This window comes from Orcinus orca, chromosome 1 (assembly GCF_937001465.1).
Source record: "Orcinus orca chromosome 1, mOrcOrc1.1, whole genome shotgun sequence".
NCBI classification, from domain to species: domain Eukaryota; kingdom Metazoa; phylum Chordata; class Mammalia; order Artiodactyla; family Delphinidae; genus Orcinus; species Orcinus orca.
In genome coordinates, this window is record NC_064559.1 from 57102471 (window position 1) to 57128854 (window position 26384).

The following is a 26384-nucleotide window of genomic DNA, read 5'->3' on the forward strand; positions in this document are numbered from 1 at the left end:
GCTTTTTTGCTAATCATCCTTCAATATTTGGAAAAATTTTAGGGCTTTTCTCTTCTCTCTTCCTACTATGTGATCTCATTGGCATTGATTTTTTTAACCTTGTTTATGGTGCTTTTTGTAAAAAAGTTTTATATTTATATAAAATATTAAAAAGTTTAAAATTTATATACAATCAAGTATATCAATTTTCTTTTATGGCTTCAGGGTTATATCCTGCCTAAAAAGGGTTAAGCCATAGTTTAATTATTATGACTTCATTACTATGTTGATGACTCCTAAATTTTAATCTCAGCCTAACTTCTTTTCTAAGATACAGATGCATATAAATAGTGAGCTGCTCAGTATCTCTATTTAGCTATCTCACAGGCATCTCAAACTGAATATATCTAAAATGGAACCCATGATTTTACCTCCTCAAACTGTTCCCCTGTCCATTTCATTTCTAGTACAGATTCCCAGAAATGAGATTGCCGAGTCAAAGAGTGTGAACAAAAAGTGTGTAATTTTGATATACTGCCCAGTTTCCTTCCAGAGGGGTTATATCAATTTATACTTACACTAGCAGTGTAGCTATTTCTCCATGGTCTTGTCAACAGGGTGTGTAATCAAACTTCTGGATACTTGCAATCTGATAGATTACAAATTTGTAATCTGATACATAAAAAATAGTACTTTGGTATAGTTTTAATTCGTTTTTAAGTTATTAAGAACAAACTTGAGCAGATTTTCATGTTTAAGGGCAATCTGAACTTCTTGTTTACTGCCCATTTTTCTGTTAGGTCACTGGTCTAGGTTATTGACCAATAGGAGCTCTTGATGTATTAAGGATATATCATCTGTAATATGAATTGAAAATATTTTCCCCCAGTTTGTCTTTGATTTTTGTCTTGATATTGTTTTGTTTTACCATGCAGAAATTTTTAATTTTTATATAGTCAAATCTATCAATATTTTCTTCTATGCTTTCTGGGTTAGTCAATTAGAAAGGCCTTCTTCATTTCAAGATTATAAAGGAATTGCTTCATGTCATCTGCTACTATTTTCATGGTTTCACTTTGTATTTTTTAAATCTTTGATCCATTGGAAGTTATCCTGTTGGACAGAAGAGTGGTATTAAAGAATAAAATGAACCATGTCTTTCCTTTGCTTAAAACCCTTTAATGGTTTTCTTTTCTTTTTTAAAATAAATTTATTTATTTATTTATTTATTTTTGGCTATGTTGGGTCTTCATTGCTGTGCGTGGGCTTTCTCTAGTTGTGGCGAGCAGGGGTTACTCTTCATGTGGTGTTCAGGTTTCTCACTGCTGTGGCTTCTCTTGTTGCAGAGAGTGGGCTCTAGGCGTGCAGGCTTCAGCAGTTGTGGCTCAGGGCTCTAGAGCACAGGCTCAGTAGTTGTGGCACACAGGCTTAGTTGCTCCACAGCATGTGGGATCTTCCCAGACCAGGGCTCGAACCTATGTCTCCTGCATTGGCAGGTGGATTCTTAACCACTGCACCACCAGGGAAGCCCTTTTAATGGTTTTCTATTGGTCTTAAGATTAAATTTTAAATTCTTAACATGGTCTATTAGCTCCATTGTGATCTGGCTCTATTCTTTCTATAAAATCATTATGTTACATCCTCCCTTTTGCCCTCTGGATCTCACTGGGTTTCTTTCAGTTCCTTGAACTTGTTATGCTTCTTCATGTTTCAGAATTTTGTATGAAGTGTTCCAGAACCAAAGTTAAATCTCTCTGTAATACACTGTTAAATCATCCAGGGCTTCTTCTCTGTAGCACCCATTAACTGTAATTATTTATTTATGTAATTATGAATTCAATGTCTATCTTCCCTGCTAGATTATAATTTCCACTAGAACAGACACTCTAGGCATCTTGTTCATTACTGTAGCCTCTGTTCCCAAGCACAGTGGCTGAAGTATAGTAGCTTTACAAATACTTATTAAATGAATGAATAAATGAAAAATAACAGGTTTAATTAAAAAATCCTTCTAATAACATCCAATTTCATTTTTCTGATTATTAGTTCAAACAATCTCTGATCTACAGTTTATTCTGCTGAACAATCATATAATCGATTAGGAAGGAAGTGCTTTATAAAAACAACCAATACCAACTATCCTATCAGTAATAAACTGTATTCTGGCTTATAAATTAGCCTTTTATGAATATGTCTAGGGAAATCAATCCCTGAAAACTTTAGTTTTTGCTAAAAGAACACAAAATTGTCCTATAAAATAAAAACCAGGCTTAGAATTTATAACATTTCTTTGATATTATGAGTTAGAATTAGCAGTAAATACCTAAACAGGTATGTGTAAGCAGAATGGTGAACCCATATTGTTCTCCTGACAAATACATTGTGAATGCATCAAACCACCAAGTACAACTCACCTCTTGAAAGTTATGTTGCGTGAACTTGTCTGCTATCCTTAGCAACTCACGACATGAATGTGTGTCAGCAAAAGCCCGAATGCCCAGGCAGTTAGAAGGATCTAATTGTCTCTTTAAGAATTCACAACAGGCTTCCTGTATTTCTGCCAGCTGAAGGAGGCAAGCAGCTGGCAGAAGGGTCTGAACATTGCCCTCTTCCACAGTTATCTGGGAGGTATATGCAAAGTCTATCAGTAGTTCCATAGCCCTCTCATCTATGTCTCGGATCACAACTTCCGTCTGACGGCTCTCTGCCAATTCTCCTGTAAACATAGCTCGGAAGTAGGGACTACAGGCTGACAAAATGACTCGATGGGCATATATCTTCTTAGCGCCCACAACTAGCACCACATCACACAGCTCCCGGTGCTTTCTCAGAAGGTTAATCACCTCCAAGGTTTGTCGAGGGTGCTTGTCTGAGATATAGGGCATGCGGGCAGGTTGGGGAACCCCTTCTGGCAGTTTGTTGGGGTCTCCAAGGGTGCAGCGGCTTGTTACATCCATTCCAGTCTCTCCTGGTCGAATGTTGGTACACCTACAGAGATGGGGGTGGGAGAGAGAAGAGAAGATGGCAATATTTTTAGAAGCTAATTCCTGCATTTCACATGTATATTGTATGTAGAAATTCAGGTGCTAACTTACTAGGTAAATGCCACAAACTTAAATTATTGACAAATAATTAGAACTAAGATATTTGGATTTTCATAATCATCACACTGTATCTATCAACATGGAGAAAAAAGAGAATCTATGCCCCTCAGTTAAGATGATAACTATGCTTTTAACAAATATTTACTAGTTCTTATATTTTACAGAGCATTTTGCTATGGACTGAGGAAAATTCAAAGAAATATAAAGAGGTAATCAGGGAACCTAATTATCTAGAAGGAGAGAGAGACACATGAATAGCCAGAAAGGGGGCAACCAGGATAAAAAATGTGGTTCAGAAAGGCAAAATCTATAGTTATTTGTTTATACTGGAACATAGACCTGGCATAAGCTATCAGGTTATTACAAGGGTATGTATTTTTTTGTGTGTGAAGTAGGAATATTACATTGCATTTTTCCAGAGCTTAGGTGAAATATCCTACACACATGGTTCAGATCGTTATACTTCTGTTTCTGATTCTCTACTTACTAAGCAGTCTTCTGACTCATGTGAGTCCCAGAAACTAATCATCTATGACTGTACTGAGATAGTCTAATACTGGCCTGCAAGAGACAGTATCAGTTTACTACCCCTAAAGCTGTAGCACTGACAAGACCTACAGTATAATAAAACACTAGAGTGTTGAGAGAATCCCCTGAAGGAGAGGAGAATATAAAAGGACATTTTAGGAAGAAGAAACTACACTTAGCTCTTCCTTTCTTCAGCAGCAACCTGTTTTTCCCAAGTACTTATATATTCAATATTTCTATGCTTGGCCTCAGCCTACAGGTAACTGTATTCTATAGTACAAACTGTTCATAATTCCTGACATCTGGTAGAAACAGCACTGTTTATGCTTGACAATTTAAAACTGAAACATAAAACTGAGCAAAACTGAGTTAAAGGATAATTGTTACCACCCATGTAAACAAGCAAAAAAGCTTTCAGCCACAGTACTTAATGGTCTCTTGTTTGTAGTAGATGCTGAAATAATACATCACGTGGTTAACAGTGGTACACCATTAAAGACAAGACCATTTAAAAATTTTCCATTATAATACTGACATTGTATGTTGAAATTAAAGAGTTTTTGTTGTGACCTTAATTATGTACACAAAGATGGTACTGTTGAACTCAGGCATAAACAATTTTTTATTTCACCTAAGTACAATATGAAAGCTAATTTCTACATATCTACTTTTTAAAAAAAAAAGTATGCAAATAAAAACACTTATGATTGTATTAGATTGTATAGATTCTGACTTTCAATAATTGGTAATTTCTCTATTCTTATCAACTGTCTGGTTTGCAAACTTGGAAGGAATTCTCTTAAATGTGGTCATTCTCAAAAGTTCTGTTTTCTCTGCTCTCTATACACATTCTTGGGGAAGTGCATTTAATCTCATGGTTCCCATCACCCATATGTGAATGGCTAAAGCACATAGGCTTTCACTAGTTGTGTCGAGCGGGGGCTACTCTTTGTTGTGGAGCACAGGCTCTAGGCACGCGGGCTTCAGTAGTTGTGGCACGCAGTCTCAGTAGTTGTGGTTTGCAGGCTTAGTTGCTCCGCAGCATGTGGGATCTTCCTGGACCAGGGCTCGAACCTGTGTCCCCTGCATTGACAGGCAGATTCTTAACCACTGTGCCACTAGGGACATCCCAGGCCAAAAATCTTGGAGCCCCTTCCCTTCCACATACCCTCAAACCCAATCCATCAGCAAATTCTGTCATTCTACCTCCAAATAATACCTAGAATCCAACCATTTCTCTACCTTTCCACTAGTCCCACCCTAATTCAGGCTATCCTCACATTTCTTTATATGATAATAGCCTCATAAGTGGTCTGCTTGCTTCCACCTTTGCTGATTTATATTCTCTTCTCTAAACAACCAAACTGATCCTTTAGAAAAGTCAGACTATACCTTTCCTCTGCTCAAAATCCTTTAAACACTCATATCAGTAGCAAAAAACAAAGCCTATAGAGTTTACGAACTTCTATATGACTCCTCCCCTGGCTAACTCTCTGAATTCGTCTCCCACTTTCCCCTCACTCATGGTTCTCTAGTCACACAGACTTCCTTGCTATTTCTGGGACACGCCAAGGCCTCTCTTGCTTCAGAGCCTTAATCCTCCTTCCTGAAAGGTTCTTCCCCAAATATCTGCAGAGCTCATTCCCTTATTTCTTTCAGATCTCTGTTCAAATATCAACTTATCAGACCACCTTATACGAAACAGCATCTCTTTCTTCTACTACCCTATACCCTTTACTGTGCTTAATTTTTCTTCTTGAATAATTACCTCCTGATATAATGTATTGGCTTTCTCTCCCAACCAGAAATAAGCTCCATAAAAACAAGGCCTCTGTTCTCTTTTACTCAGTGCTATCCTTCAACACGTGGATCCAGTGCTCATTAAATAGCTGTCAAATAAATTCAGCTTTTCTTCCTGCCAAAATAAACTATACCCTCCAAACTTTCTTGTCTGGTTCTCTTGAAAGAATGCCCAGTTTGTAGCCAGGCAAACATAGATTCAAACCTTAGCTGCATCATTTATTAGGTATAATCTTAGGCAAATTACTTAACGTCTCTGATCCTCAAGTTCATCATTTGTAATTGTGGGGATAATTACACTTACCTCACAAGGAAAATGACAGTGTTGGGATTTGTCTGAATGTAGGTCCTCTGACTCCAAAGTCAGTGCTTTATCCTGAACTGTTTTGGTCAACTAGATGGAGCATTTGAAGCGGAAATGATCCTGGCAATCTGGTTTACGTGGTTGTTGTTCTTAGAAGGGAGAAAAGGCAAGCATGCTGCCACATGGCTGGACTATGCTGCTCTTTTAGGAGAATGAGAAGGAGCAAGAACAAGGATCACCGAGACGATAAGGGGTGCCTCATTTTAAATCTTCTGAGAAGTTGTATTTATTTCTAGCAATTTAATTCTAGACGTTATATTTAATTCTATACATTAAGTTATTTCTTCTGTGGTTCTGCTATTTGTTTTTGTAAATGTTTACTTTCAAAAAATCTAAGCCCACATCCTCCAACAGTCTCATCACATCCAAAGGGTTCTACTGGCAGAAATGGTTTGTTTTTCTACCTCCCCCCCCCACCCCGCCCCGTACATCACCATACATTTTTCTGGGCATCTTTGAGGGGAAGTTATAATAAGTGTCCCAGAAATAGGTTGTGTTCATACCTTGTCACATCTATATTCACAAATTCTTTGTTTGGAGTCTGATGGATTAAGTACTCTAATGATTTGAGGGGTGGGGTGGTAAACTAAAGTGTGAACTGCTCCCCAGCAAGAGGAAAGAGCCCTAGGAAAGCTATTTTTTTTAACCACTTTTTAAAAATTGAAGTATGGTTAATTTACAATGTTGTTAGTTTCAGGTGCAGAGCAAAGTGATTCAGTTATACATACATATATGTATACATATATATATATATATATATATGTTCTTTTTCAGATTATCTCCCATTATAGGTTATTACAAGATATTGAATATATGTCCCTGTGCTATACAGTATGTCCTTATTGTTCATCTATTTTATACTGTGTACATGTTAATCTTAAACTCCTAATTTATACCGCCCCCCCCCACTATCTGCTTTGGTAACTGTAAGTTTGTTTTCTATGTTTGTGAGTCAATTTCTATTTTGTAAATAAGTTCATTTGCTTTCTTGTTTTTGTTTTTTTTGATTAGGAAAGCTTTTAATTAAAGGCTTGGGGGAGCAAGCCTGATTGTCCAAGTGAAAATTCATCTGGAGAAACCAGAGGGTCTCAAATTATTTGCTTTTCTATCCCAATAGTGAACTAATGACATTACCAAAAAAAAAAATATATATATATATATATATAATATATACATAAAGAAATTGAACTCAAATAACATTTTTATTAACTTAATTTTCAAGATTAATTTACATATGTTTTAAGGCTGAAGGAGCTAAGTGGAAGGATTATTCTGGACTCTATCCACAGTTAACAAACTAAGGAGACCAAATAGAGCTTTTGCCTTCTCCCACAAAAGGACTGCCAATTGCTTCATTTGCAAATATTTTCTCCCATTCTGAGGGTTGTCTTTTCATCTTGTTTACGTTTTCCTTTGCTATGCAAAAGCTTTTAAGTTTCATTAGGTCCCATTTGTTTATTTTTGTTTTTATTTCCATTTCTCTAGGAGGTGGGTCAACAAGGATCTTGCTGTGATTTATGTCATAGAGTGTTCTGCCTATGTTTTCCTCTAAGAGTTTTATAGTGTCTGGCCTTACATTTAGGTCTTTAATCCATTTGGAGTTTATTTTTGTGTATGGTGTTAGGGAGTGTTCTAATTTCATTCTTTTACATGTAGCTGTCCAGTTTTCCCAGCACCAAGAGGGAGGAGATATGGGGATATATGTATATGTATAGCTGATTCACTTTGTTATAAAGCAGAAACTAACACACCATTGTAAAGCAATTATACTCCAATAAAGATGTTAAAGAAAAGGGGGGGGGGAAGGACTGCCAATTCTAGGAAAGAATCAGTCTTTCTAAAACAAGGGTGTAAAATCTGCCAATCAGTTTAGCAGATTTTGTATTCATTAAGTGCTTATGAAAAACATAACTTCAAGATAAAGTCTATTAATGGCATATTTTACCATCAACTCTCTCAAACCTTAACAAAATCTTATTTCGTTCTACCAGCCATGTACTTCAGGGGAAGCTGACCATGTCCCCAGCTTTAAGGATGAATCCCAAATTCTCTTGCAATTTTAGGTCAGGATGAAGCTGATAGTGAAGAGGCTACACTGGAGACGCAGAGAGAACTTGGGTCGAAGGAGATACTATCAGGCTGTGCATCGACCAGCCCTGGAGCTCATACTACCTATGGCCTTCTCGTTATGTAAATAAAAGATGTCCATATCGATTAAGCCAGTTTGAGTCAAGAAACTTTGTTACTTTCAGCCCCAAACTTTCTGATACCAAAAACACAGTAGTTAAAATGTGAAACAGGGCTTCCCTGGTGGCGCAGTGGTTGAGTCTGCCTGCCGATGCAGGAGATGCGGGTTCGTGCCCCGGTCCGGGAAGATCCCACATGCCGCGGAGTGGCTAGGCCCGTGAGCCATGGCTGCTGAGCCTGCGTGTCTGGAGCCTGTGCTCCGCAACGGGAGAGGCCACAACAGTGAGAGGCCCGCGTACCACACACACACACACAAAAATGTGAAACAGTAAAATTAGCCACATGTTCTAAATTTACTAAACAACATTAATACAGAAAAAATTGCCCTTGCTTTGACTGGCCAACTATTCCTGTATATAGAGGTTCTTGCTCCATTATTATCAGATTTTCTAAATATGGTACTGATAGATTTAGAATTATGGTTTGAATTTGTGCCTTTTCTTTCAAATGAAGTAAAAATGTTGTTAGAAGACTAGATACTCTTTCTTCATGGCTGATTGCCCAATTCCTGTTAGGCTGTTACATTAAGTTTTAAAATACTGTTTCTCTAACACCAGCTATGCAGGGGTGCTTGGTAAAAGCGCAGCTTCTTAAGGGGGGCTAGAGAATCAATATCTCTGGGGGTGTAGTTACAGAGTCTGCATTTAGCAAGCAGGTTATTTTAACACAAATTAAAGTTTGACTAATAACTGGCTAATAAATTTGACTAATAAATAAAATTTCTTTATTAGCGGAAACTGTTGGTTTTTACAAAGAGACTATGTTGACCTAAGTTGAAAGGAAATAACAACATGGAGAAAGTAATGATTCAAAATGTAGCTATAAAGGAAAGAAAAAAAGTAAGAGCGAAGTCTTGTCAAGCATACAAAATGAAATAAAACAAGAAGGATTCACATTTACCAAAATGTCAATAAATCTAAAAAAATCAGACATTATGTATGAAATCATTTTAAGAAACGGTAGGGACTTCCCTACAGTTGGTCCAGTGGTAAAGAATCTGCCTTCCAATGCAGGGGACCCAGGTTCGATCCCTGGTCGGGGAAAAAGATTCCACATGCCGCAGCGCAACTAAGCCCGCGCGCCACAACTACTGAGCTCTCACGCCTCAACAAGAGAGGCTGGGGGCTGCAACCTACAGAGCCCACATGCCCTGGAGCACGCACACCACAAGTAGAGAGAAAACCTGCATGCCACAACTAGAGAGGAGCCGGCGTGCCACAACGAAGACCCAACATTGCCAAAAAAACACCAAAAAACAAAAAACTAATTACTACATTTGAATTTGTACATATAATTGGAAGGAAAAAGCTGCTATTAAAATTTTTTCAATTATTCTTTCACATTCTGTGGGAAAGGGCAATGTTTATTTCAGAGACAGATGGTGCTTTTAAGAAAACATCTATTTGGGCCTTTTAATTATAAAACGCAAGGTGAGGGCCCCTTGGGATGATAAAGACCATTAGATGTACTTCGTCTGCAGTATTTTTTGGTTTGTTTTGAAATTTAAATAGAATTTGAATATCATTAGGAGGGCTTGGAATCTTAGTTCACCACAGACCCCACCACTCTCTCTTATGTGAAACTATGCCATGCACTTATATGAACCACCTATAAGATATACGAGGATTTTGTTTTTTAACCTCTGTTCTAGAGGCAGCAAGATCGTAACAAAGAGAACTAAACTACTCAGTATAATAAAGTAACAGTAATTTCAAAGGGAGAAAGTTTTAGGGCAAGAAAGAGAATTAGAAAGGAAAAGAAACAGAGACTGATTAAAACTGGTGGTGGCAGGTTGTGATTTAAGGAGAGAAACAGCCAGTGAGAAAATAATGAATGGCCAAACCTTTATGGTCTCCTTCATTATCCCTAAACTTTCAGTAAAATCCTGAGGTATTCAATGGCAGTGGTCAATGAAGGTGAAGAGAGAGAGAGTATGCAGTATTTCTAGAAAGAAGCTTGGCTGTGAAAAGAGACATAAACCTATGTCTGTTTAAAGAGAGTAATAACTGGAAAATGATTATATATTGATGCAAAGAACCAGAAGGAGGGAGAAGTTTTAAAATATATGTAAAGAGGGAGAGAATAAATGATGGAGCAAAATTCTTGAAAAGTGGGGGTATTTAGAAACAAAATACAGAAGAATGGATCTTAGACAAAAGGGAGAGGGCCTCACCATAAGAGGTCAGAGTAAGGGCGTGGGAGGAAACATAGTGTGGAAGCAGACACATCTATTTTTGGGTAAGGAGGTGTCAGGAGCTTGAGGAAGTTCATACCTGATGGCCTCTTTTTTCTGTGAAGCTGGGATTTGGGGGAGCAGGTCACTTGCTGCCACTGAAAGGAGTGTTAAGAGGATTATGAGAAGAATGGGTAAGGATGTGAAATAGCTACTGTGGGGAATGAGTAAGCATTGATTAGGGACTCATAGAAATACTGTTGGATGACACTGTTGGCCCAAATGATATTAAAGACTCTGAATACAGTAGCATGAATTCCCTGTGGCTGGTTTTATCCAGCAGTAATCAACAGCCCAAATTACAGAATATAAATGCCTGCCTTAATCTAGAATGGGTAAATGCCACGGATAAACTCGGGAGTTCAGTGAGTGGTGGCTAGAAAACGGTTAAAGTGGTTGCAGGAGTAAACTGTAAAAACACAAGAGACAAAAGTGTGTTGATTATGATTAGGTCAAAGAACAGCTGGAATGGGCATTCAAGAGCTTATGGTCAGAAAACAAGGTATCAGGACTTAAAACGATTTCAGAGAGAGATTTTCTGAGTGATAGTAGGAATGAATTTTTGAAGTGAGTGAAGGTAAAAGTCCCAAGAATTTAGGAGGTCAAGGAAATGCAGGCTAGATAAATGCATGGGTCATTCCCATGAATACTGATATCTCCAAAGATAGAAGAATCAAGTCATGTGCATGTAGGAAACATAAACCAAAGAACAAATAAAATATCTTAAATATTCTTCATGTTTGCTAAAGGAATGCTACAACTTTAGTACCTCCCTAAGTACATTTAATAACAGCATTTCCACATACCCCAAATATTTGAGTCAACTTAAATTTCACAGCTATCATGGCACTCGTTCCTCAGATCTACTTCAAAAGTAATAGTCTTAATTGAGGAAAGAATCATGTTCTATAAGTGGCTATGATAATTTGAAATCAAACACAATAAAAAGTTTAGAAAAACATAGCCTTCTAAAGCATTTATAATCAAGTTTTATCTCTTAGTCCAAAGACCTGCAGAATCTTTCCTTAGCTTGGAATTGTGCTCCTTATCTACCAAATGAGCATCTCTCCCTTTATACTTCAAACATTTGTTTTAATTTGGAAATTAACAGCCTGCTCTTAAAAGATTCAGCTGAGTTGACCCTCATTTAAAGTCCTAAGCACACACGAATAGGGAGAGCTAGAGATTTGAGCATACAAATCCTTAAAACAGAAATAACATCTCAAAGTGCCAGTGAGGCTTATTAGAAGAGCATCCACTAGGCAGTACATTCCCTACCACACCAGAAAGCCAGGCAGTTAATTCCTTAATCTGAAAGGAGGTCATGAATTCTTCAGCCTTAAGGCATCACTGTTTATTGGACGAAATGAGGGTCAGCATTGGGTGCCTTGGCCCAGCAATTAAGGTAAGATGGAGAAAGGGCAACTGGCCATGCAAACAAGCTGGTCTCCCTTTATGTCAGGAAAGCAAGTCTTCCTAGGATACCTCTCAGCAACTTCCACTGACATTTCATTGGCAGCACTGTGTTACACAGCCAACCCCAAATGCAAAGAATATTAAACATATCAAGTATAATATTTTTTTCTTGTGTCTATGTAGTAGAAGGAGGAAAGAAAGGAGAGGTGTTGAGTAAGCCAACTTGGCATGGCACACCAAGAAAGAGCCAAATCAAGCAGGTGTATCTTATATTATTATTTTTTAAAATTAATTAATTTATATTTTGGCTGAGTTGGGTCTTCATTGCTGCGCATGGGCTTTCTCTAGTTGTGGTGTGTGGGCTTCCCATTGCGGTGGCTTCTCTTGTTGCGAAGCACGGGCTCTAGGCACACAGGCTTCAGTAGTTGCAGCATGTGGGCTCAGTAGTTGTGGCACACAGGCTTAGCTGCTCCGCGGCATGTGAGATCTTCCCAGACCAGGAATCGAACCCGTGTCCCCTGCATTGGCACGTGGATTCTTAACCACTGCGCCACTAGGGAAGTCTCCTTATACTACTATTTTAAAGCATACATTTTAGACTAAGTAGAATAAACTGGAAATTCTAAAGACAAGAGATCTGAATGGGATTTGTCTTTTGACGTTGAACTCAAGGAGCTCATCTGTGATCTTCACCATGAGTGAACGTTATCAATAAAATCTCTAGATACAATTAAATAAAACAAAACCCAAAGAACCTAAAGCTTCTTACCCATTTATGAATCTTCAGTGGGTTTTCATCTTAGGCCCCACCTTAAACACCCCTGATACTCCCTAGGATTTTGCTTTTGGCATCTTCCTTTTCTGTTCTACCCTCATTCACACCTACAACTTCAAGAATCTTCTGCATACTGATGACTCACAATTTTTTTTTTCTCTCCAGCCCAAACCATTCTTCTGCCCCAGATCCATAGTCCAATTACATGATGGCTATCTCTACCTGGCTGTTTCCTAGACATAATAATCTTAAAGAATACAATAGAGAATCTATTCTTGGCTTAGTAAAACCTGTTCCTCTCCCTGTTTTCTTTTTGTTTTTTTTTTTGCGGTACGTGGGCCTCTCACTGTTGTGGCCTCTCCCATTGCGGAACACAGGCTCCGGAAGCGCAGGCTCAGCGGCCATGGCCTACGGGCCCAGCTGCTCCGCAGCATGTGGGATCCTCCATGACTGGGGCATGAACCCGCGTCCCCTGCATCGGCAGGCGGACCCTCAATCACTGCACCACCAGGGAAGCCCCTCTTCCTGTATTTTTGATCTCATTATGGCAGCACCTAGTTTCCCAAGCTAAGATCTTTGGAGTCATTTATATCGTTACCTTTTCCTCACTCTATATTCACCAAATCCTTTTGATTTTACTATTAAACTCTTAATTCCATCCTCTTCTCTCAATCCCCACTGCCATTGATCTACTTCAGGGCCTCATCCGCTTTCATCTAAACTACTACAACTCCTTTAAATTAGTATTTTTTGCCATTATTTTTTCCCTCTTTCTGGTCTACATCCTATCTTCTTAAATATCAGCCCCAAAACCAAATCTGATTTGTATAACAACATCCATTGGCTCTTAAATACCTAAAGGGTAAAGTTGAACTCTTTCCCATGGTTATAGCCTCATTTTCCATGATTTTTCCCCCTTGTTTCCCCTTCTTCCTCCCTCATATACTCTACACTCCAGATATACTTACCATTCCATACATGTTATACACTTCCAGGTCTTGGTGTCTTTTTGTGTTTTCGTTTTTGTTTTTGGCACAGCTGTTCCTTCTGTTTATGGTGTCTTTATTATCTCCCTTCTTTAATTCTTATCCTTTAAAGCACATTCTTTAAAGCAAATTCTTATCCTTTCTAAAAGATCCAGCTCAAATATCACCACCTCTGTGAAGATGAGCTTTCCTCATCTCCACAGAGCACAGGTTTACATCTCTACTAAAATGCTGTTCATGGGACTTCCCTGGTGGCGCAGTGGTTAAGAACCCGCCTGCCAATGTAGAGGACACGGTTTCAATCTCCTGGTCTGGGAAGATCCCACATGCTGCGGAGCAACTAAGCCCGTGTGCCACACTAGTGAGCCTGTGCTCTACAGCCTGCAAGCCACAACTACTGAGCCCGTGCACCACAACTACTGAAGCCCACTCGCCTACAGCCTGTGCTCCGCAACAAGAGAAGCCACCGCAATGAGAAGCCCACGCACCACAATGAAGAGTAGCCCCCGCTTGCCGCAACTAGAGAAAGCCCATGTGCAGCAACAAAGACCCAACTCAGCCAAAAAAAATAAAGTCCTGTTCATGTCGTATTATGGTACCTGTTTACATGTCTTTCCATCACTTCATCTGTATACGTACAGTATACCGGCATAGAACAAGTACTATATAAATGTTTGATGACTGAATAAACCAATTCCTAATAAAATCAGGCTCAGTTTCCTATTTGTATATTTAAGAAAAGATGAAAGAATTATATTGCAAAATGTTTTAGTATCTCTAAATTAAATCAATGATTAAAAAATAGTATCTTGGGAGACGGGCACACTGTTGGTGAGACTTCAGACTGGTAATCTCTAAGGAGAGGAATATGTTAATATTAACCAAAATCTTGAAATGCACATACTCTTTGGGCAATTTTACATCTAAGAATTTATCCTATACTTACACAACTGGGCAAAAACCACATACAAGGATATTCACTGCAGAATTGGTTGTAACAGCAAACCGTTTGAAATAAACGTCTCTCAAAGGGACTGGTTAACTATGGTACTTACAGATAATAAAATACTATGTAACTATTAAAAAGAATAAGGTGGGTCTATGTATTTGTCATATCTACAAGATAATGTGTGAAGTGAAAAAAGAAAGATACAGAAGACTGCGCATGATGTGTAAACATTAGTGTTTTTTAAAAAGGGGAGATATTCTATATATGCTTGTATATGCATTACAATACTGAAAAATGCATAAGAAACTGCTTTCAAGTGGTTCCTCTGGAGAGGAAAATTGGGAGCTAGGGTCAGCATTGGGAGACTTACTTTTCATTGAATATCTTAGCTTTTAAATTTTGTAGCATTTACCCATAATAGGTAGTTAAATAAATGAATGCAATGAAGCTTTACTAATAAAATGCCAATCAGTTTCATAAAGCTTTATGATTAAGCATTGGAATACCCTAACAGCAATTTTCAATCTTTTCTTGTTCATAGTTTTTCCCCCCTCATGGGAAAAGTCTGTAGATATGGTTCAGCTGTTCAGTCATTCAAACGATTATTCAGTGATCATTAGGTGCCAGGGATACAAAGATACAGAAGACATATGACACTCAAAGAGCTCACACTCTAGTAGTGAGAACAAACATGTATTCAAATAATCTCAATATAAACAGTTATTTCTCATTCAAAGCTTCTCCGATAGCTGGTAGTTATAAACCCAACATTACTTTCCAGAGACTGCTTTCTGGGTTGCAGCAGCAAGAATGACAGCCCAATAAGGAAAGGCTGTGACCAAGACTTAACATAGGTAGTAGATAAAAGTAAAACCAGAGAGCAGTGGTAGGCCAGGCTCTGGCCAAGTGATGGTGATGAAAAAAGAACTGTAACTTAACAATTAATGGCATCAGAATTCTCCAATGTGTTTAAACAACTGGCAATATTATATAAAAAAAGCAAGAAAAAAAAGGGTAGGTATGAGTGATTAAGCAAATATTTTATACAGAAATTACTGATAAACCAAAAACATTCTCATGCTGTGCCTTCTCTTTTTGAAAAATAATAAGCTCATATTAAACAATTACATAAGATAGGACATTTATGGCAGCTGAGGATGAGAAGCAATCAGTGGTTCTTGCAATCATGTTAGAAGTTGAAGTGATGAAGCATTTAATATATGTGTTGTTAATTTCTTCATGTACTTTCAGTCAAATATTATTCCTACTTTAGAGTCAGACACAAATAAGATAATGGTATTTGTTATATCCATAACATCTTTTCATCTGGCGATCTCAAAGCACTTGCAAGCATTCATTAATTCCCAATATCCTGGTCAGATACATTACAGAAGTAAACTGGGGCACAAAGAAGGTGAACAGGTCAAGGGCAATCAAAAAAATCAATAACTGATTTGGAAAAAACATTTATATTCTGGTTCTTCCTCCTGGTTCTAAGTCATACCCCCATCACAAAATGCTTCTTCTCTTAAAAGGGTCTACCAGAGCTATTTATCTTTGATGTTAAACAAAAATGATTAAATACAGTTCAATAAACGTAAAATGAGTTTTACCAATGAAGAAATAGAAGTGGGCTGATTTTCAATAAGGATTTGAGTCCTATTTGTTGGAACAGATTGAGAAAAAGCATTACCAAATTTCTAAATTCTAGGGTTAGGAGAATTGTCTATGTTTTCCCACACACTGTTCTATTTTTCTATGGACTAAGTTATGTCCAATATCTTTTTTAGTCCTCGACCAAACTTCCCTGCAATGCAGCTATTTTAATTAATAGAACAAATGTATTAATGAACATCAATGAAATAACCAAAACCATAATTAGACATTCAGTACAGCGTATTATAAGCAATCATTAGTCTTATGTGGCAACAGAACCCTCTACATTCTATGGTTGAAGACTATAATAAACCCATACAGTATCACAGTACACTTAGTGATTACCACAAAAAATTACCATGCAAAAAGGAAAACTGAAGTGTTAACTACATAAAACTCACAGCACTCTTTAGCAATTTAAGTTTTATATCTTACTCTATTTAAAAAGCTATTAATTCCTGATACTACTTTTGATTTATTTTAGAACAAGAATCATTAGTTACAAGCAGAATTTGGTAAGATTTGAAAACGTTTAAAAATTTTTTTAAATGAAGCCCTGGATTATTATGTGAATTGCATTTAGTGAAACCGAAGGTTTTCTTCCTAAATGCCTACCTGCGCATTGGCTTTCCTTCCATGCAACATGAAAAGTACCCTCCACCACACTCTAAAGCCGAACCTAAGACAATAGAAAAGCAGTACTTAAAAACTATTTCTGATCTTTCCGATAACAATCTCTATACAATAATTTCGTTCAGTGATAAAGAACTTTATATCCTATTATACGACAGGCCTTTTGCAGATGCACAATCATAACCCTTACCTAGTACCTTTAAGATGACCATCTTTACTCTGAATGCTAAAAAGATTCTATGTGAATGTGAGGGTAAGTGCGCTAAATAGTCCCGACTGCTAGGTTAGTCTTGTCTCTCTTCAAAAAGTGCTTTGGAGACATTTAACTTTGACCTATCAAGTATATCTACAGAGTATTCACCAGATACCCATAGCAGTACTAACATGATAGATCGGATAGGGAACACGCTGGTTTAACAACGGATCTGAAAGCTGTTAAGTTGTCCCGAAGGGACAGGAGTAGTAGTCGTCACTTGCCTTTAAGTACAAACAACTCCACTTTCGATAGCCCGGGCAGATAGAACAGGGTAGAGAAACTATGGCTCCAGACTAACATTCTCTTTACAAGCCCTTCCCTCAATTCCCGAAACAATGTCCACCACCCACTTGGCAAGATTTCGCTAGGTCCCGAGGGTTAAGTGGGACTCACGATATCCACTTCCTTCCCCACAAATTCCAACCCCTGTCTAGGGAAGTTGTCCAGGGTGCGGAACCCCACGCCCTCAGGCAGAACGGCCCAGCGTCTCCCCTGGCTCCGGGGTAGGGCTGTCAGCCAGCTCGAGCGCAGTCTGGTGCCCCGCAAGGCCCAGCCCCAGTCCCCCAACAGTCCCTTCCTGGTGCCGACTGACAGGCGGCGGGAGACGCACGGCCCCTACCCAATGGGCAGCTCGGCAACTTGGGACCACAGATTTGCAAAGCGAGTCCTGGGTGCTGTCCACTGTCCCCTGCTCTAAGGCTGCTAACCTACCGGCTCCGACACTTTCTTCTCTGCAGTAGGCTTCTCTGCCTCCTCCGCCCGCCGCCTCCTCTCTGGCCTCTTCTCTGCCTCGGGTAGCGCAAGGAGGATGCCGCTCCTCGAGCTTATTTCCCCCACACCCCCCGCCCCACTTCAGCAGCAGGAAGTAGTCCTGTTTCTAAATCGTTCCCTCTGGAACCCACGTACTCTGCCAAGAGGTTCCGGCGCAGATAAGGAAGTAGATGCGCCCTTTGTTGGGGGCTTAGGTCCCTTCAAAGACTGCCAGTCCTCGTTACCAGTTCCTTGTATCCCCACGGTGACCACTGTGCTAGTTCACCGCTGAACTGGCAATATTTAAATACTGAAGGCTTCTTTCTTCTCCCCATCAGAAGCCAATAGAAAGATGGGAGGAGTCACGGAAAGCCAGGAATTTTGATTTATTTGTAGCTGGTGCGTTTCCTGTTGGCGCAATCTTTTCCCTTATTGTGGATTGAATGATTAACACATGCGTACATGCAGTCGATATATATCTATTAGGCCCCATATATCTATTAGGCTCCAGATTTCCCAGTTTAGCTTTCAAGACACCAGGGTTTTACTCAGGATTTTAAGGCTATGTCAGCTTCCCTTTCACTTAGTATTCTACAAGAGACACTTCACCAAACACTTCTCTGAACTCACTTTAGTATTACTGAGGGAAAAAAAAAAGACTTTGTCAGTTTGTCCTTTGACTGATTTTCCCATAGCACACAGCCACCTAATTTTCACTATATGTTTAGAAAACAAACAAGTGATAGGGTGGGGGATACAATTTCAGTAATATCAGTGAAAGACTGTTGCTGGTTTCCTGATAACTATTATAGGCTGAGCATGAACGTAACCAGATTTTCTTTAGCTGTTCTTCACATGGAATCTACACAGATTTTTGCAGTTGTGTCTGAAAGGGAAAGAATGCATTTTGTTAATTAGCTTGTAGTAGGAAATGCATGGTCTTTAGATCCAGACACCGATAGTTTCAAATCCTAGTCCTGTGATTCACCAGATTTGTGACCTTGGTCAAATTTCTTAATCTCTTAGGCATTAGTTTCTTTTGTATAAAAGGGAAATAATACTCTTTTTATACAATTGTTGAGAGAAGTCAATTATAATGAAGATCATGTGTGTCTGGCACTTAGTAGGCACTCAACAAATGTCAGTTTTCTCTCCTCTTTCTTTAAATGGACTCAACTGAGCAGTTATTGCATGCCAAGTACCATGCTAGGCTTTGGAAATACAGTCGTGAACAAGATAGACACCATCCTGAAGCTCTAGTGATCATTTATGTGGTTATGATGGTTGACTTTCGAACAACTTTTTCATTATGAGTAATTGGTCTAAACCATCTCCATGCAAATAACCAATACCGACTAATGAGAAATCAGAGGAAATCTAATGGGGACTGTGGGGTAGGATTTCCTAGCATTTTTAGAAGAGATGCAGGAAGAAATAGCATCTTTTCCCTTTGGCCATTGTTGTGCCTGGATGAGACACCTGGAAGACCACAACTGTTTTGCAACTATGAGGGAAGGCAGAGGAGAATGAAGCTAGACAATAAGGATGGTAGAACAGAGAGACTGAAAGAATTGGGGTTCTTGAATGTAGTTTTTAAACTACTCATTCTCCCTTGCCCGGACACTTCCCTATTGCTGGACTTGTAGTTATGTGAGATAATAAATTTCCAATAAGCGAGTTGGGGGTTTCTATTAATTGCAGCCAAAAGCATACGAGTTTGTGTAAAAGGATATAGACAAAATAAACAAGTAAACAAATAAGTAAAATAATTTCAGTCAGTGGCAAATGCTATCTAGGAAGGAGCTAAACAGGTGATGTTATGGAGAGTGACTATTTAGGGAAAGGAGAGGCTGCTTTAACTAGCATGATCAGGTAAGTGCTCTCTGAAAAGGTGGGTTGAGATCTGAAAGGTGAGGGAGAAGCAATCCAGGTGGAAAGCTGGGAGAAGAGTGTTTCAAGCAGAGTGAATAGCAAAGGGAAATGACCTGAGACATAAATAAGCTCATCCTGTTCAAGGAACTTAAAAAAAGCCACTGTGACTAGAAATAATATTAGATATGAGGTAAGAAAGATAGGCGAGAACAAGATCATATATTGTCTTGTAGGATATTGTAAGAAGTTCAGATTTTATTTTAAATTCTATGGAAGGTATTTGGAGATATTTCAGCTCAGTTTAGGTTTAACAGTTGATCTTAAATTCAAAACCTTGAAAATTAGAGGAGGAAAATGTGGAAGTTCCATATTAACTATAGGGACAGTCACATGTGAGAAAGAATACAGATCAATATTTCCAGAACTGTTCTTGCTATGGCTGATGGAAAATAAAGGCAGATTTTATTTGATTAAATTGGGGACTTTAAAAAAGAAATTTTTCCTTGGTAGAATTCAATCATACAATTAATTAATGGCTATAATCTAAAATAACTGCTGTCCATAGCTAATCATTAGTCCCAGAGTGTGTTAATGACTTATAAAGGAACCAAATGTAGGCACTAAGATAGCTCTCAGCTTTTACTTTCTCATCTGGGAATTTAAGGTTGACTTCAGGTGCAAAATAATAAGACTAAGCCAGAAAGCAGTGAGTTTTGAGTTGGGGATAGGAAATCCTAGGGAGTTTTAGGATATCAGGAGGGGTATGTGGTTGGTTTTATGTAGATTTAATTTAAATCTATGATTTAAAATCCATGAACTTGGATATCTTGTGTAAGCAACCAAATTCTGCTTATGTAAACTCCTCTGCAAAATGGAAAACAATTTTACAATATTCATAGTACTATAGGAACTATTAGATAATAATCACCACAAATTCTACAAAAATAGCCTTAAAAACAAAACACTAGGAGAAAGAGATTATCCCCACTCTATAGATGAGGACGTTGAGGTACATATGTGTTAAATGACTGACTTAAGATTCTGCAGCTAGTTAGCATTAAACTAGTAAGTGATAAAGTATAGAGTTAAATAAAATCAATCTAATGTCACTCCCACTCATCTTATAATTAAAAAATTTGTCATATGAATTGTAGGAAACTCTTCTGCACAAAATGAAAAGGCAACCTACTAAATGGGAGAAAATATTTGCAACACATATATCTGATAAGGGGTTAATATCCAAAATATATAAAGAACTCATACAACTTACTGGCAAAAAACAAACAAAAATCAATCTAATTTAAAAATGGGCAGATGACCTGGATACACATTTTTCCAAAGAAGACATACAGATGGCCAATGGGCACATGAAAAGTTGCTCAGCATCACTAATCATCAGGGAAATGCAAATCAAGACCATAATGAGATATCATCTCACATCTTTTAGAATGGCTATTCTCAAAAAGACAAGAAATAAGTGTTGGTGAAGATGTGGAGAAAAGGGAATTTTGTGTACTGTTGGGGGGAATGTAAACTAGTGCAACCACTATGGAAAACAGTATGGAGGTTCCTAAAAAAATTAAAAATAGAACTACCATATGATCCAGAAATTCTACTTCTGAGTATTTATCTGAAGAAAATGAAAACACTAACTCGAAAAGATATATATACCCCCAAGTTAATTGGACCATTATTTACAATAGCCAAAATATGGAAACAACCTAAGTGTCCATCAATGGATGAATGGATAAAGAAAATGTTATATATATAATAGAATATTATTCAGCCATAAAAAATAATGAAATTTTATCCATTCGTGACAACATGGATGGACCTTGAGGGTATTATGCTAAGTGAAATAAGTCAGACAGAGAAAAATACCATATGATTTCATTTATACAAGCAAACAAAAAACAAGCTCATAGATACGGGAACAGACTGATGGTTGCGAAGGCAGGAGGTGTGTGAAATGGGTGACAAGCTTCCGTTATAAAATAAATATGTCATGGGGATGTAATGTACAACATGGTGACTGTAGTTTATAATGCTGTATTGCAGATTTGAAAGTTGCTAAGAGAGTAGATCTTAAAAGTTCACATCTCAAGAAAAAATATTTTGTAACTATGTATAGTGATAAATGTTAATTAGACTTACTATGGCGATCATTTTGTAATAAATGCAAATATCAAATAGTTATTCTGTAGACCTGAAATGAATATAATGTTATATGTCAATTATACCTCAATTTAAAAAACCCCACAAAAATAACTTTTAGAAATTAAGGAGAGAAAACTTTAAATGAAATGGTATTGCTTTTGTCTTTAAAATATATATATATATATATATATATATGAATTGTAGGCAGATTGTTACTGTTTAAATGGCAAATATGTTAATGTTTGAACCTCCTTTAAATGACTTGCTTTAATCATGCTCTTTGAAAACTATAATCATATTCCATCCTTGCTTAAAATATAATATAGACTCTCAGTTATCCACAGGATAAAATTTAGACTCATGATTAAATTAAAGCCTATCAAAATCTATAAGACTAGTCAGCACCTAATTCAGAGGTTCTAAATCTGAGTGCTGTGTATGCCTTCAGTATACTGTGAACCCTCTGCATTTATTTTTTTTCTTTTTTAAAAATTTTTAATGGAGTATAGTTCTTTACAATGTTGTGTTAATTTCTACTGTACAGCAAAATGAATCAGCTATACGTATACATATATCCCCTCTTTTTTGGATTTCCTTCCCATTTAGGTCACCAGAGAGAACTGAGTAGAGTGAAGGCATGTGATGTGATTGCCTCCAGAGTCCCATTGCTTTCATTAAGGAGAAAGTGACCAACTTAGTTTAGAATTTCAAATCTGTTCCCTGCCTCCTACTAACCCTCCAGTCATATGATGAATAAGTCATTAGCTAAGGAAAAACAAAGTTATTTCACAAAATGGGTTTATTTTGTGGTAGAGGAGCAATCTAACATTTAAGCAACACTAACCACTTACAAATGGGTACCATTTAAACTAATTATTAATGGCTTATAAGGTAGCCAGAAACTAAGGTCCATAAAAATGGAGGCAGACTTTAGAGCTATTCCCAGATGTGAAGAAATAGAAGATTTAAAAAAAGTAGAACTCTAAGCATGCTGTGAGCATATTTCTGAGGAAAAACATAGTAAATCCCCTTAGATGAGTTTTAGTCAGATACCAGTTTCTCAAGACTGCAGATAAAGAGTAAGAGTGAGAAATTCTTTGCCAAGGACAGCTACAAATCTGAGTTTTTCATGACATCATGATACATCTGATTATAGCCCTGGGTTAGAGCCCCAGGGATTTGTATAATCCTGAGTAGCTGATCGTAATCTGAGACATTAAATTTAGAGAATTTACTTACTTGGATATGTCAGATTCCCTCAAGGCTCAAGGAGGAGCCACCCATGCAGACTTTTCTATACATAAAAGTGAAGGAGAATTCCTAAAAGAACTGGGCTAATTCTGTTTGTTTGTTTTTCATAGTGCACTGTGGGCCATCCTGTTAGTCAGAGTAAAGCAGGTATGGAATCATAACCCTACCAACACAGGATGTGTGAGAAATTTTCTCCTATGCATTGCAGTTTGACAGAGCCCATTTAAATGCAAATCCTAAGGCAAAGGCCTCATGCACAATTCAGATCTCCATGTTGAATAGAGAATTCACATGAGAATCTGTACAAATTTATATGTATTTAAATATGTGTGTGTGTGTGTGTATATACAGACACACACATATATATACATGAAAAATAAACCATACCATTGTAAAAACTATGAAAAAACTTCATCAATAAAGAAAAAAATCACAATAATCACTGAAGAATCTGCTTAGGAAATACACCTAATAAGTGTTTAGAGTGTGCTCAAACTTCTGCCAGGTGGAACCCTTTCAATGCTATCAAAAAATATATATTTTAAACACCAGAATATACATGCCCCAAATAATACCTAGTCAAGGTCATGTCTTTTCCTGGTCCAAGAAGAAAGTTAATGATGATGTGCTGTCTCGACTTATGAAGAATAAATGTCGTGATACATGTGAAGTACTTAGGAAGTACCTGGAACATCATAGATGTTCAACAAATGCAATTACCTAGATTTGTTTCTTTTTTTTTTTTTTTTTGCAATACGCGGGCCTCTCACTGTTGTGGCCTCTCCCGTTGCGGAGCACAGGCTCCGGACGCGCAGGCTCAGCGGCCATGGCTCACGGGCCCAGCCGCTCTGCGGCATGTGGGATCTTCCCGAACCGGGGCACGAACCCGTGTCCCCTGAATCGGCAGGTGGACTCTCAACCACTGCGCCACCAGGGAAGCCCCAATTACCTAGATTTTTAAATGAAAAATTTAAGGGAAAGCTCAGTGACTCACAGAAGAGGATGAAATGACTATGAAATAATTAAGATATAAAAATGTTTCTTAAAAAAAAGAAAGATGGAGTAACAGGGACTGAATTTCCCCTCCCACTAAGAACAACTAAAAACTGGAGAAAATACATGAAATAATAGTTTCAGGCAGCACAGAATATGAACACTGAGAGTGGACACAAGCAAAGCGAAGCTTATGATTGTTCCAGATTCTTTCTTGGAGATTTGGCCACAGATCAGGAAAGGAGAATCCAGGCAGAGCCTGACAATCTCCTTCAATTGATGAGACAAATTTAGGAGTCTGGGCAGACTAAGGCAACCCAAGCTTTCAGGGCAGAGTACCAAAGAGGAAAGAGCTACATGGAGAGTTCCAGACAGCTTCAGAGTATTTATCTTGAATCTTTGTTTTCCCAACTTTATTGAGATGTAATTGACATATAACATTATGTAAGTTTTAAGGTGGGACCCCCTTGAATCTTTTTTTTTTTAAGATTTTTTTGATGCGGACCATTTTAAAGTCTTTATTGAATTTGTTACAATATTGCTTCTGTTTTATGTTTTGATTTTTTTAGCCACGAGGCATGTGGGATCTTAGCTCCTGACCAGGGATTGAACCCACACCCCCTGCATTGGAAGGTGCAGTCTTAACCACTGGGCTGCCAGGGATGTTCCCCCTCTTGAATCTTAATCTGAGTACCGATCAATATGTACAAGTGAAGACACTACCTGAGGCCTGGGAAAACACTAGGATTAGAAGGAACAATCTGTGGAATGTACATAGGGGTGGGATTATTCTCACCAGTCAGAGTGAAAAATTCCATAATTCACAGGACATAGGGTAAAATTCTTAGAAGAGTGTAGCCTCAGTAGTGGGACAAAATTATCCCTAGATTAAAGATTGCTCTGATATTTTGTAACAAAACTTGAGCATAAGTCTTGAGAGAACAAATTGTTTTCAAATAGTTTAACTGCATTCCAGAACAGAGTTTAGGAATATTTATAAAAATACCAAAATAAGCAACACTGAACAAAGTAAAATTCACAATATTTGGTATCAAATAAAAAATTACAAGGCATTCAAAGAAGCAGGAAAATATGACTCATAATGAAGAGAAAAGTTAGTCAGTGGAAACAGACACAGAAATGGCACAAGTGATAAAATTAGTAGACAAAGATAATAAAAGAGTTATTAAAACTATATTCCATACTTTCAAGGAGGTAGAGGAAAGATTGAACATATTAAGAAGATACACAGAAGATATTAGAGAAAGACTCCAGCTTCTAGATATGGAAGCAAAAATGTGTGAGATGAAAGATTCACTGGATCAGATTAAAAACAAATTAGACAATGCAGGAGCAAAGATTAGTAAACTTGAAGACATAGCAATAGAAACTATCAAAAATGTAACAGAGAAAGAGACTGAACAAAATGAACAAAGCATCATTGAGCTGGGGAACAACTTCAAGTGGCCTAATATATGTGTAATTGGAGTTCCTGAAGAAGAGACAGGGGTGGGATAGCATAAAAAATATTTTAAGAGATATTGGTTGAGAAGTTTCAAAATTTCATGAAAACTATAATTCCACAGATGCAGGAAGCACAAGACATGTGAAGCAAACTACATCAATGAATACCTTAATCAAATCAATTAAAACCAGCAATAAAGAGGAAATCTTAAAGTGGAAAAAAGACACATTATATGCAAAGGAACAAAAAAGAATGACAATAGACATTTTAATAGAAAACAGTGCAAATCAGAAGACTGGTGCAGTATTTTTAAAGCATTGAAAGAAAAAACCTGTCAACTTAGAATTCTGTACCCAGCAAAAATGTCTTTCAAGAAACAAAGGCAAAATCAAGATTTTTTTTTGACACATAAAAAAGCTGAAAGAACTCATCACTAGCAGATTTGCAGTACAAGAAATGTTAAAGGAAATCTTTCATGCAGAAGGAAAATGATATGCAGTAGAAATCTGGACCTACATAAAGGAACAAAAACTACCAGAAATGGTAAATATGTGGGTAAATGTGAAAGAATATTTTCTTATATTTAATCTCTTTAAAAGATTAATGACTGTTTATAGCAAAAATAATAATAATGTATAGTTTGGTTTATGATATATGTAGAAGTGAAATGAATGACAACCATAACATAAAGGCGAGGAGGGGGGAAATGGAAGTATATCGTTGTAAGGCTCTTATATATTTACATACATGAAAGCTTATAATTTATTTCACAGTAGACTTTAGTAGTTAAAGATGTATACTATAAACCCTAAAGCATCCACAAAATACTCCAACAAAACAAAGAGCTACAGCTAATAAGCCCACAAAGGAGACAAAATGGAATAATAAAATATATCAAATTTATCTAAAAGAAGGTTAAAAAAAGGAAAAAGGGAATGAAGAGTGAATGGCACAATTACAAAACAAATAG

At 37.5% G+C, this 26384-nt stretch overlaps 1 protein-coding gene across 1 annotated transcript in view; it reads right to left on the minus strand.

Moving 5' to 3' along the window:
• Positions 1 to 17787, minus strand: part of KLHL20 (kelch like family member 20) — a 79007-nt gene extending 61220 nt beyond the window's left edge. The window contains exons 1-3 of the mRNA XM_004269770.3: positions 17638 to 17787; positions 16653 to 16716; positions 2394 to 2967 (exon numbers count right to left, since the gene is read on the minus strand). Coding sequence (XP_004269818.1) covers positions 2394 to 2967; positions 16653 to 16675 — 597 coding nt within the window. The 5' untranslated portion in view covers positions 16676 to 16716; positions 17638 to 17787. The remainder of the gene's footprint in view (positions 1 to 2393; positions 2968 to 16652; positions 16717 to 17637) is intronic.
• Between the last annotated feature and the right edge of the window lie 8597 nt (positions 17788 to 26384).